Source organism: Schistocerca piceifrons, unplaced genomic scaffold (genome assembly GCF_021461385.2).
Source record: "Schistocerca piceifrons isolate TAMUIC-IGC-003096 unplaced genomic scaffold, iqSchPice1.1 HiC_scaffold_887, whole genome shotgun sequence".
NCBI lineage: Eukaryota > Metazoa > Arthropoda > Insecta > Orthoptera > Acrididae > Schistocerca > Schistocerca piceifrons.
The window spans coordinates 7,313-20,815 of NW_025729154.1; the positions used below are offsets into that span (position 1 = coordinate 7,313).

The 13,503-nt window shown below is 39.4% G+C and overlaps 1 protein-coding gene across 1 annotated transcript in view; it reads right to left on the minus strand.

Moving 5' to 3' along the window:
* Nucleotides 1-433: 433 nt before the first annotated feature.
* LOC124771069 (alanine--glyoxylate aminotransferase-like) overlaps nt 434-13,503 on the minus strand; it is a 123,580-nt gene continuing 110,510 nt past the window's right edge. Inside the window, exons 6-7 of the mRNA XM_047249284.1 lie at nt 13,194-13,442; nt 434-928 (exon numbers count right to left, since the gene is read on the minus strand). Of these exons, the coding sequence (XP_047105240.1) occupies nt 778-928; nt 13,194-13,442 (400 nt within the window). The 3' untranslated portion in view covers nt 434-777. The remainder of the gene's footprint in view (nt 929-13,193; nt 13,443-13,503) is intronic.

Genomic DNA, 13,503 nt, shown 5'->3' on the forward strand with positions numbered 1-13,503 from the left:
CTACACCAGAGTCAAAAACACACAACAACCAAAGAACACTGAGTCCAAAGACAATTTACTTACTTTGCACATGGCAGTCAGCAGTTACTGGTGGTCTGTGGTCGCCACAGCCACCATGCAGACATGCACACAAACAAATATTGTATACATAGCCTGTAAACTGATTCATTTCACTTTTTCATATAAATTATACAAATGATCTATAGAACATATAACTAACTAACTTCTGAAACAGGTGTCACTCATCTGGCTTGCACAAGTTCTCCAGTCCTACTGTTAAGACAGATAGTATCATTACCAGCCCTTTGTAATTGATGTACCCAGTTCTTCTGAAGTTATATCCTGTCTTGTATGCCACTCTCCAATAATATCATAATTGGGCAATAGAGGATTTTTGCAATTCCAAAGAGATAACTATTTCTCATATACAGATTTATTTGAATAATTTTTTCCTTTTGTTTTTTACATTTTGGTAATGTAGTGCTACATTTTTGATCTATTTTAACATCGTATCAAAATAAGTGAAGAATAAAGCAGAAAATTAATCCATGACATTATGAAGGGAACCAAATAATTCAGTGTTTTGGCTAATGTTTCTCCTTTGGTAACAAACAGACTTTTTTTACACATTCTTTGGCATAATCAGCAGGAGAAAAATTTAGTGAACTTTTTTGTGGTTTTAAAAATAATTTATGTGGATAGTCACGCTTTTGCACAGATATTATTTGAAACTGGCTTTCGAAGTTCTTGTGACTAAGAACGCTTCTGTTGCTTGGATCATTCACTTATTTTACAATGTTCTATTGCATCCTTGAGGACTTCCAGAGTGAAATCAGCAGTATATGGGTTTGCATTGCTTCCCATAAGACCAATTCTGTGTACCTGTTTTGCTGTTTTGCCAAATCCTCCAGGCAGATCCATTTTGTAACTGTAACATAACATAAGAATGATGTAAGGCTTTTATGTACCTGAAAACAATGACAGTAATAACTAAATTGATGTAAAGCACACACACACACACACACACACACACACACACACACACACACACACACACACAAATGAAGGTCTTCAATGTGAGACTGTAGAAAGGTGTGAATTCCAGGTTCAGATACAAGTATATATATGAGATATGTGATATAATACAAATTGGTTTTTGTCTCCTTGTTTGGTTACTACACTCCTGGAAATTGAAATAAGAACACCGTGAATTCATTGCCCCAGGAAGGGGAAACTTTATTGACACATTCCTGGGGTCAGATACATCACATGATCACACTGACAGAACCACAGGCACATAGACACAGGCAACAGAGCATGCACAATGTCGGCACTAGTACAGTGTATATCCACCTTTCGCAGCAATGCAGGCTGCTATTCTCCCATGGAGACGATCGTAGAGATGCTGGATGTAGTCCTGTGGAACGGCTTGCCATGCCATTTCCACCTGGTGCCTCAGTTGGACCAGCGTTCGTGCTGGACGTGCAGACCGCGTGAGACGACGCTTCATCCAGTCCCAAACATGCTCAATGGGGGACAGATCCGGAATCTTGCTGGCCAGGGTAGTTGACTTACACCTTCTAGAGCACGTTGGGTGGCACGGGATACATGCGGACGTGCATTGTCCTGTTGGAACAGCAAGTTCCCTTGCCGGTCTAGGAATGGTAGAACGATGGGTTCGATGACGGTTTGGATGTACCGTGCACTATTCAGTGTCCCCTCGACGATCACCAGTGGTGTACGGCCAGTGTAGGAGATCGCTCCCCACACCATGATGCCGGGTGTTGGCCGTGTGTGCCTCGGTCGTATGCAGTCCTGATTGTGGCGCTCACCTGCACGGTGCCAAACACGCATACGACCATCATTATTGGCACCAAGGCAGAAGCGACTCTCATCGCTGAAGACGACACATCTCCATTCGTCCCTCCATTCACGCCTGTCGCGACACCACTGGAGGCGGGCTGCACGATGTTGGGGCGTGAGCGGAAGACGGCCTAACGGTGTGCGGAACCGTAGCCCAGCTTCATGGAGACGGTTGCGAATGGTCCTCGCCGATACCCCAGGAGCACCAGTGTCCCTAATTTGCTGGGAAGTGGCGGTGCGGTCCCCTACGGCACTGCGTAGGATCCTACGGTCTTGGCGTGCATCCGTGCGTCGCTGCGGTCCGGTCCCAGGTCGACGGGCACGTGCACCTTCCGCCGACCACTGGCGACAACATCGATGTACTGTGGAGACCTCACGCCCCACGTGTTGAGCAGTTCGGCGGTACGTCCACTCGGCCTCCCGCATGCCCACTATATGCCCTCGCTCAAAGTCCGTCAACTGCACATACGGTTCACGTCCATGCTGTCGCGGCATGCTACCAGTGTTAAAGACTGCGATGGAGCTCCGTATGCCATGGCAAACTGGCTGACACTGACGGCGGCGGTGCACAAATGCTGCGCAGCTAGCGCCATTCGACGGCCAACACCGCGGTTCCTGGTGTGTCCGCTGTGCCGTGCGTGTGATCATTGCTTGTACAGCCCTCTCGCAGTGTCCGGAGCAAGTATGGTGGGTCTGACACACCGGTGTCAATGTGTTCTTTTTTCCATTTCCAGGAGTGTATAACAAAATGTTCTTCATTACTTTATAAGAAATATTGTACTGAGCAGGGAAAAGCCAAGCTTGAATCTAGCCTCTTTAAATAGTCTGAACCCTTGATGTATGATAGAGCATGTGACCCATCTTCTCCTACTATAGAAGACACATCCCAATGTTAATGACTGTGTGATGTAAGTGAGAAATTCATGAAAGCAGTAAGTAAATAAATAAATAGCTTTTACACAATTTAGACCGTATGCAGTTTTGCTTCCTGTATATTTACAAAGATAGACAGATGCAGTGATCAAATCAGTGTCTCTTTTATACAGTAAGTTCCCTTGGACTGGGAAGTTAGAGTGGAAACCAGTACTTCATCACATCAAGAAACCTCTTAATTACTAAGGTGCAAAAACTATTAAATAGCCTACACTGTCGAAACAAGGCAGCATTTAGTTACCTAGCTATAAGCTAAGTGAGGTTGACCATAATACTTGAAAGTGCCTGGGTCTGTGAGCTTAATTCAGTTAAAACTGTCCTTATGAGGAATGTGAGGTAGTTTCTAAACCGCTTCATTGGTTCACTGACATCAAGTTGGATAATGTTGTGGAAGCTGCACAATATTTCAATGACACAGCTACTCGTCATCTTCAGGTGCAGCACCTGAAGATGACGAGCATCTGTCTTGTCGAAATATTGTGCAACTTCCTCAACATTATCCGATGCAGCACCCATGAACCAATAAAGCAGTTACTACATCAGGAAAGTCTTAAACAGCACAGTTTCTAAACTCCTCTGTAGCAGAATTGCTAAATATCCTTGTTGCCTTAGTAGGTAAAGGCAACAATGTAGCAAATTCCAGGCAAGGAAGGTAAGAAAGTTTTCACAGTATCAGCTTGTAGCATGAACATGGAATATAATTAATGAAGGAGAAAATGACAGTACAATGAACATTTAACAAGATGCACTGCTCCCAACCCCCCTACAGCTTTCCCATGATTACTTGTACTGAAAATTAACTTGTATGTGTATAGCTTTTATTTTTGTGGAGCCTAGGTAGTGATACAGATTGCCTTGACCAATCTGTTTCTGCTCAGCTGTGTTCTCCTTCCCAATCTATCCCCTTAACAAATGTGCATGATAGAACATATGTTGAGTAACTGCAAGCTCAACTTCGGTCTATAAATGAAAGCAAAATTGCTCATATAACAGCTGAACAGCTGTACTAGCATACATTCTGTAGAGTTTTTCATATGGAATTTCAAGTTTGTGACATCATCAGAAAGGAGAGAGAGATGTTTGAGAATATAATACTGTATGAGACAAATATGCTCATTGACACAGTATTGCCCTGAGAGAGCAGGGCCTAAATGAAATTGTCCTCATGGATTTGGAAGAAGTATTAAATCTGAAACATACCAAACTTGTTATAAACATGTAAATGTATATACACTGAATTGCATTAGATAATTCTTAGGCTGTTGTAGTCATGCATCATCAATTAGGAAGCAGTTGACAACTTTTCTGGCACATTACTACACTTCTGGTGTGCAGAAATGTTATTTTATATATCATTTTGAATTATTAACAAACATATATAGCATTTGGTTCCACCAGGAGATTGTCATAGAAGTAGTTGGAGTTGTGTACCAACAAATCCCTTAGTAGCCTCTTCAACTGAACTTAATTAGTAGATAAACATTTTACAGCTGCTGGCAAGTTAAATGTTTCTCAATAATTGACACCTTTCTGAACCAAACTGACTTCAGATCTTTAGGTAGATTGTCCTTATTTCTAGTACTGATTACGGATACTGAGCTGTTTGTTTGAAAAAGAGACATGTATCATAAATTTCATTTAGGAATATATACATTGCCTGACAAAAAAAGGAAGCACCCAGAAAGGGAAGAGGAAACAAAATTAAACTTCATAGGCTGAAGTGTATTATAAAATTGAGCCAAATGTGCAAAGAACTTGGCAGTATGAGCCTGTTTAATGTATGATGCTGCACCCCCCTCTGGCCTGGACGCATGCACTGAAGGTTGTCATAAGGCTGTTGTACCCTCTCCTGACACAAGCTGGGCTATAAGTGTTGTAACTGTTCTCGTAGTCCTTGATGTGCTGGGTACTGGCACTGGGCCAAAGCTGACTTCTGAGCTGGCCGCACATGTTCTATTGGAAACAGTTCTGGGGATTTTGCTGGCCATGGGAGTACCTCAACATAACGCTGAAAATTCACCCACACATGTGCCATATGAGGATGGGCATCGTCCTGTTGAAAAGTGGCATTACAATACTGTTCCATGAGGGGTAACACATGAAGATGTAGCATGTCCATGGTGTTCCATTTTTCTGTCCAGTCATTACCAGCCATGATTTAAAGTGACACCCAATGGCTTCCACACCATGATACCAGGATGAACTCTGCTGTGCCTCTCCAAAACATTGGAAGAATGGGGCCTCTTGCCAGGTCACCACCATACTCACCGACAGTGGTCATCCAGGGTGTTGCACAACTGCAATTCAATGCTGAACACAGTACAACATCATTTGTCAGCAGATCATGCTTCTCGATCATGGCATGGCTCCAAAAGCAGCCATTTGTATTGTAGTGTTAGTGGCAGCTAAGCATGAGATGGTAACTGCCTAGTCTGGTTGCTGCTAGTCTCCGATCAATGGTGTGGGATGACACAGAATGTTGTAGAGAGTCCATTACTTGTTCACTCATGTCATCTACATCTACATGGAAGGTGCAGATGTGAAGGTGCTATGATGTGCTTAGTGCACAATACCATAATTCTTTCTTATGGTAGAATAGAACTTGATGATGAGTACGCTTGCCCTTGCATTCCTATTCCAGCAATGAGCCAGGGTCATATCTCACTGCCATACAAACCCGAATATTTTACAGTTCAATCGGCCATCAAATGTATGCCAGTGCCCTTTCAAACTGTCAGGTATTGATAATGCCAATTCTTACAAGTGTGTGGCTTCTCCATGCCCTGCACAGTGACCACTCAATGTCTGACACTGTTAATGTTCCTTATGTGCCCTACCACCCATGATAACAAAACTAACCACAAACAAGACTAATGCAGTCTGGTGGCCACTCTACTTGTCGCAGAGAATTGCATCTCTAATCATTTATAAACCTGCCAGTTGTGTGTGTATGTGTATGAAGATACACTGACATCTGATTATGTCTTGTGGATGCTTCCCTTTGTTTGTCTGGCAGTGCATATTGGGAAGCAGTAGTTAGTATCCCCAATTTCTTGAACAGGTCTCTGCAGGATGTTCTTGTGTTCACACCACAAATAATTTATATTACATGCTTTTGAAATCAGAAAATCTTAGCTTGCCTTGATTAGTTGGTGGTCAGAACTCAAGGTTTCTGTGTTTCCCAGATCCATAAAACTACTATACTACAAGTGAGGCATTTCAGGGCATGAACTTGGGTTACTTTAACAGCAATATCTTTATGTTGTCTGTAACTGAATAGGTAAAAACTACATATTGATCTAGATCTATACTCCTCACAACACCTTTTGGTGTTGGTGCAGGGTATTCTATGTATCACTAGCATTTTCACCTCTTCCTGTTCCAATAGTGAATAGGCTGTAGGTAAAATTGTCGTTAGTAAGTCTTTGTGTAAGGTCAAATCTCTCTAATTCTACCTTAACTGTCTTTATGTGGTATGTATGTGGGAGGAAGCAATATATTGGTTGATTCTTCAAGGAGTTTATACTCTCATAATTTGAACTGTAAACCACACTGTGGTGCACAGTGCCTCTTTTATGGTGTCTGCCTCTGGAGTTGACTTTGCCTCTCCATGATGCTTTCATGTTTATTAAATATGCCTATAAAAATGCACAGCTCATCTTTGCATTTTCTCTATTTCCTTTGCCAGTCCTATATGACATGAATTTGAGACTGATGAACTACTTCCAACTGATGGTGAAACAAGGGTTTTGTAAGCTACCTCTACACTTGATTTATTAATTAAAGAAATGGTTGTAGCACCGTCATAAGTTGCAATATGAAGTCTCTAGCATGTCAGTTGTGAAGTGGTTTACAACTTTATCTTTAATGAAAGAAATGATTGGAATACAGTTGAAATTTGCATTAGGAAGTCTCCTATGCAACTTATGATGGTATTACAACCATTTCTTTCATTAAAGATGAAATTTTGGACCTGTGGCAGGCTTGAGATTGGTAAATATATGTCTGCTTTATTCCTGTGTAGACAAATTATATCTCATCCTACAAACTTATCATGTGAGGATATCTCTTGTAGTACAAGCGTTTTTTCATTGTGATGTTCTGTACCTGTTTTAGATAAATGAGAATTGATCATTTGCAAAATAATTTGTGTGATACACGTGCAGGCATAAGCTGTTGTCAGCACATTGGTTGGCAAATATGAAGTGCAAAGATTGATTAGTAGGCACTGGATCAAGTACGCTTATCATGAGAGAGACCAGAGACACACCTACAAGCAACATTCCACCAATGTCCTCTTGATAGCATGTATTTAGGCCACTGCCGCTGACTGGAGAGTCTCACTCCAGTTTAGTGTCTGTCAGTTTACTCGCAGAGCGAGTTTAGTTTGTCACCGGCAATGACAGTAGATAGTGAGCAGATTAGTGACTAACATGAAACTAGTTTACCTCAACCAGAATTGTTGTTTACTAGCAGTGAGAAGCTAAAATCTGTAATTGCAAGACTACCAATATTGACATTACATCAGTCTGCAAGAGGATTATTACTGATGAGCTTGTACCACAAAAAATGGACTGTATTCAACTTAAGTAAATGTTTTCAGCTCATGTAAATAAAGAACTGTATCAATCCACGTGTGCGTTTGTGTTGTAGAAAGAGGATACCGGCCACCCATAACAACATTCCTTCCCTTGTTTCCTTGCAGTACAAGTCTCTACAATACACATCTAGTGACCGAATGAACTTGTTTTGTAACAGAACAATATTTCCAGCTCTGTTGTGAAACTGACTGTCGTATACTATTTAGTAGTATGAAAAATTTGCAGTCGGCGTGATGTAGAGTTTCAGGTTAGAACCTCTGCATATACTCCACAAGTCACTGTACAATGCATGGTGGATGGTACATTCTACCAATATTATCAGTTTCCTTTTTTATTCAATTCACATATTGAGTAAGGGAAAAATGAAACCCAAATTTCTCTTATCTTATTATTTTAGTTCGTATGCAAGACATACATACATACATACATTGGTGGCAGAATAATGATTGCACAGGCTATTTTGGATGCAAGTTCTGTTAATGTGCCCAACAGTTTTTGCTACAGCTACATCAGTTTTCTTCCAAGGATTTCTATTTAGGTTCACCAAGCATTCCTGACACATTTACCTTAGTAGAAAGAAGTGGCTTTCATAGCAGTTTCAGAAACTACTGGATAATTTTTACATGTTGATGTGAATGTTTGTAAAGTAAAGTAAGTGACCACATTGTTAGTTTCTTATCTCCAGTAAGCAATGATAACATCAGAGGTAAATTATTCTTCTAATTGTGAATTGTGTTTTATTCATCTCATGATGTACATTTGCAATCCATTTGGTTTGCGTACAGGGGACATGTCAAAAATTTGTAATTCTGTTACAATGATTCTTACATTAATAAATAATAGCACTACAATAAATAACAACACTATAAGGATATTTCTTGGAATGTGTAACACATTGTATCCAGCTAAAATTTTCAGTTTGTCCTGCATGAATTTATCCACTGAGTAATAACACTCCAGTGTCAGTACCTCATATAGCTTTCTTTTAAGTGAAACTAAATTCATCTGCATCAACTTTTTCCCTTTTAATTTATTACAAAGTTTCATTCCCACATATTGGGGTCCTTGCGCATACAGTCTGAGGTGGTGGGTGGGGAACATAAAATTATCTGTGTTTGTAGTATCATGTGAATGGACAAAATGGTTTCCCTCAAATTATTCATGTCAGGTGTACAAAAATATAATAATCTAATGTATTTATAAGGATGGCAGAGTTAATATTTTAAGTTTTCTAAATAATGGTCAACATGTTTCTTTGTGATTTGCAGTGCACATATTTCGAGTTACTTTTTTATGTATTTTTAGTATCTTCACTATGTTTGTCAAGTTACTCTGAAAACCAATACCATACCTAATAATGTATTCGAAGTAGCTTCTATATGCTGTTTTTTGTGTGTCCATGTCTGTTGCAGTTGGCAACGCTGCTCAGTTTGTGTGCCTGCCAGTTCAAATTTTTACCTACATTTAAACCTAAGAATTTGAGTGAGTCAACTTCTTCTATGTTTTGGTTGTTGTGTACAATCTTAATCTGCTCACGTTTTGACTGTTTGGTTTTGAACTACATCACGTGAGTTGTAAATATGTTTAGATTCAACCCATTTAGCTGAAACCAAGTTTCTAAGGTACTGAGGGTACTGATCACAAATCTGGGAATTTTTTATGAGTCCTGATCTTCAACTAAGACTGAAGTATCATCTGTGAGCAGAACTAATGGGGAGCTGACATTTAATGGCAAGTCATTAACATAGAAGAGAAATAGGATTGGGGCCTGATATTGAGCCTTGCAGAACACCCTGAGGGGGTGTTTTTTTTGTTTTTTTGTTTGTTTGTTTTTTTTGCGCCCCCCCCCCCCCCCCCAGTCAGAGAAATAATATGCACCATTTGAAGAGATGCTAACTCTTTGCTTTCTATTGGATAAGTAGGATTTAAGCCATTGTAGGGCACTGCTGCTAAAGCCATACTTTTAAAGTTTGTAAACAAGCAATGCATGGTTTACGGAGTCAGAGGTCACAGAAAATTCCTGCCACCTTATTTCTCTTGTCTAATGATGTACTTATTTTCTCAGTGAAACTGTTTACTGCGTGTATGGTGTTTTTCCACTGCTGAAAACCAAATTGATTGTGTAGAATAACAGAATATTTTGCAATGAAGTTTTGGATTTGTGCAACAGCAAGTTTTTCAAATATTTTAGATAGGACTGGGAGAATCGAGATAAGATGATAATTTCCCATGATCTCTCTTGATCCCTTCTTGAAGAGTGGTTTGACTTCAGCATATTTCAGGATCTCTGGGAAACAGCCCTCTTAAAAACATTGATTTATAATTTGAGCTAGTGGGTTTGCAATTCTGTTGTGTACAACTTTAATAACTTTGGTGGGTATTCCATCCCAACCTGCCTATTTTTTGTTTCTTGATGCTAGAGAAGCATTTTCTACATCCTCCACAGAAACTTTTAAGTTTTGTAAAGTTTTCAGAGTTTTTACTTAGGCCAAAGGGATTTACTTTTTTGTGATAATCTGCTACATCTACATTAGACGTTGCTACATTTATAAAGAATCCATTAAAGTACTCTGATATTTGAGTTGTATTTACAATAATATTTCCTTCAATGTCAATTTTCGAACCTAACTCTGATTTAATGACTGACCACACAGCCTTTGTCTTATTTTTATGACTTAAAATTAGTCTGTCATTTGCCGGTTTTTTGCTGCCCCGACATCTCTTTTAAATATGGTTTTATAGAGTCTAACATATTTAATGAAATCAGTATGTTTATTATATTTTAGTTCTCTGTGCAGTTGCCTTTTCCTTACAATGGAAATTTTTATGCACTGGGTAATCTACTTTACTTTATTTGTTATTTTATTGGTGTAAAGTCTAGGGGAAATGTTTCATTAAAGGCACCAGGAAAACGATTTAGGAATTTCTTAAAGTTCTCATCACTTGAATTACAATGATCAAAAGGCCATGTTGTCTCTTTTAGCTTCTCACTAAATGTTAGCAAGTTTTCTTTCCTAAAGTTCCAGCTCGTGTGGGTTCTCATATGTGAAATGTTCCTGTCTGTCTGTGGCAGCACAATGAACAATGCACAATGATCTGAAATACCTAGATCTAAACAAAATTTATACACATCTTCATATACATAATTAATTAGAACATTGTCAATATATGTTGCTGATTGCCCATTGTCTCTGGTAGATTCAAAAAAATTAAATTTGAAACCATATTTCTTTACTAAGTCAGTGAATCTTGAAGCATGGCTATTATCACATGTGATATCAATATTAAAATCATCAGCTATTACAATTTTTTTCTTTTTTTCTCTACAAGGGTCTTCTATCATAATATGAAGCTTAGATAAGAATAGTTCTGCTGTTAATGTCCCTGGAATTCTGTATATTGAGATTATTGTAACATTTGCTAGTGATTCTACTATTTCTACACAACAGCTCTGAAACACACATTCTTCATTTAAATAATTAAAACAGTTTCTGGTCTCATAGTTTATATCACTATGTAGAAGTGTACATGAGCTTCCACATGACTTGTTTCTCCTGCAAAAGCTACTTGTTAATCTGAAGTTCCCTATTTAGTTTAGAATTTTAATTGTGTCCTCAGTAAACCAGTGCTCATTTAAACAAATAACTCTAATATTTGCACATTCTGACAGAATGATTTCCAATTAATCTGTTTTGGAGCTTTTATTGATTGAAGCATCAGGGTTTAAACCATTTATCTTCCAGTGGATAACATACCTACTTTGACTATTAGTTATGGGCTTTAGCACATTTCTTGCCACATAATGGTTTGGTTTTATCTTTCTTAATGCTACGTAAGTTTTTCACACTCATCACTACATATCAGTTTCCCTTATTTTTTATGACCTGACAAGTATCTAGGAACATCTTACTGAATATTTTTGAGCCCTACCTATTCAGATGTAGACCATCTTTGGCAAGACACTTTGCCCTTAGAAATTTGTTGAGGTCAATGAAAACGACTCCTAGTTTATTGCAATGTTCCTTAGTATTGCCGTTTATTCTCTGCACATAGCTGTCACTCACCAATCTCCTGTACACAATGCCACTTATTATTACTCTGAAATACGAGTAGAGTCTTCTGGCCATATGAGCTATAGAAATGTGAACAATGTTTGCTAATACATTCAGGGCATCAGGACAGAAATTCCACTGATGTCAATATCACATTTGACAATCCTTCATACAGATGTGTAATACAAAGCCATTTCATTGTTCACATTTCAAATGAAATATCAAATGCTTCCTGCTAGTGAATCACTTAAAAAATCTGAGGTAAGAGGGAAACCATCTTCCCTTGTTCGATATTCAGTAAAGCAAGTTTTCTTGTGAATAATCATAAATTCCTTAGGCCTAGTTCCTCAGGAAGTATGTATTATTCAAATAAATTCCAGAGAAAATTATTAGCTATCATTATTATACTGGAATCCTATCATCATCATCATCATCATCATCATCATCTTGGACAGTTTCCAGCCACTGGCTGGGTCTGTCGGGAACACAAGCCTCTCCATCGTGTTCTGTCTTTCCACCATTCCCCCTCTTCCACCTTCGTCCAGTTCTCTCCTCTTCTCATCACACATTCCTTCACTCCCTTCACCCATCTATCTCTTGGTCTTCCTCTGGGCCTCTTCCCCTCCAGTTGCAGATCAAACATCCTCTTTGGAATTCTTCCCTCATCCATTCTCTTCATGTGTCCATACCACTGCAGTCTTGATTTTTCTATCCTGTCCTGTACTGGTTCCTCCTTTAGTCTTTCCCTCACATACAAATTTCGCAATCTGTCTCGTCTTGTTACACCCAGCATCTTTTCATAGATTTTTCCACAGTGGCATAGCAGGGTGATTCCTCTGTAGTTCTCACATCTCCTTTTATCCCCTTTCCTGAAGATCGGGACTATAATTGCTTTCTTCCAATCCTCAGGAATTCTGTTCTCCTTCCACACCACTCTCAGCACTCTGTATAGCCACTGGGTTCCTACTTCTCCTGCTGCTCGTATCATATCCACTGTTACTTCGTCCCAACCTGGTGCCTTGCCCCCTTTCATCCTCATTATGGCTTCTTCCACTTCATTCCAAGTTAGATCATCAATTTCCCCACTATTATAATCGTCTGCTGCCTTAGGCTCTCCATCGCTGTTAGTTACCCGCTTGGCGGCATTCAACAGATCTTCAAAGTACTCCTTCCAAATCTTTTTGAGCTCATGCATTTCCTCCACAACTCTTCCATTATTATCCATGATCCTCAGGCACTCGCTTCTGTCGTTCCTCTTATTTCTTACCATGGTGTAAAGTACTTTTTTGTTCCCTTCACTGTCCTCTTCTAACATTCTTGTCCATTTTTCCATCCACTTCTTCTTCTCCGCCCTTACTATGGTCTGTGCCGCTTTCTTGCTTTCCTTATATTTTACCCTAGCTTCCTCTGTTCGGGTCTGGAACCATTCTCTGAAGGCTTTGTTCTTTCGAAGTACTGCCTCTTTACATATGCTGTTGCACCATGGGGTTTTCCTACTTCTCCTCTTTGTGCTAGTTCTTCCGCACACAGTCTCAGCTGCCTCAACTAGAGCCCTCTTAAAATCGCCCCATTCTTCTTCCACTGTTCTCTGGAATCATATCATGAAGGAAAATTCCTATAAATGTAATCAAGTATGTGGCTACTGGAAAACATTTGAATATTTTACATGCCACCTTCAACAGTAAAAATCACGATTACTTTTCACTTTTTGACAATAATTCTGGAACTGAAAATGAATACTTACACATCCATTGCATAATGTCTTAGTTTCCTCCAATCAATTCCTGGCTTTGTACGTACTGTTGTCACACAGTTAAGAGGGGTTTCTCCCTCATGTGGAAACAATTCAAGACCAAGCTTATGAACACCTGCACGAACTCTCTCAGCAGTTTCATGATGCCTCTTCCATCGGTTTTCCAGCCCTTCTTCTACAATTTCAGCTAGAGCTTCACGCAGTGCAAAAAGAAGATTCATAGACAAAGTATAGTGATACCTGAAACAAAAACAAGAGTAAATATTTACCAAGTATGCACAGCAAAAGAGTGTACTAAATT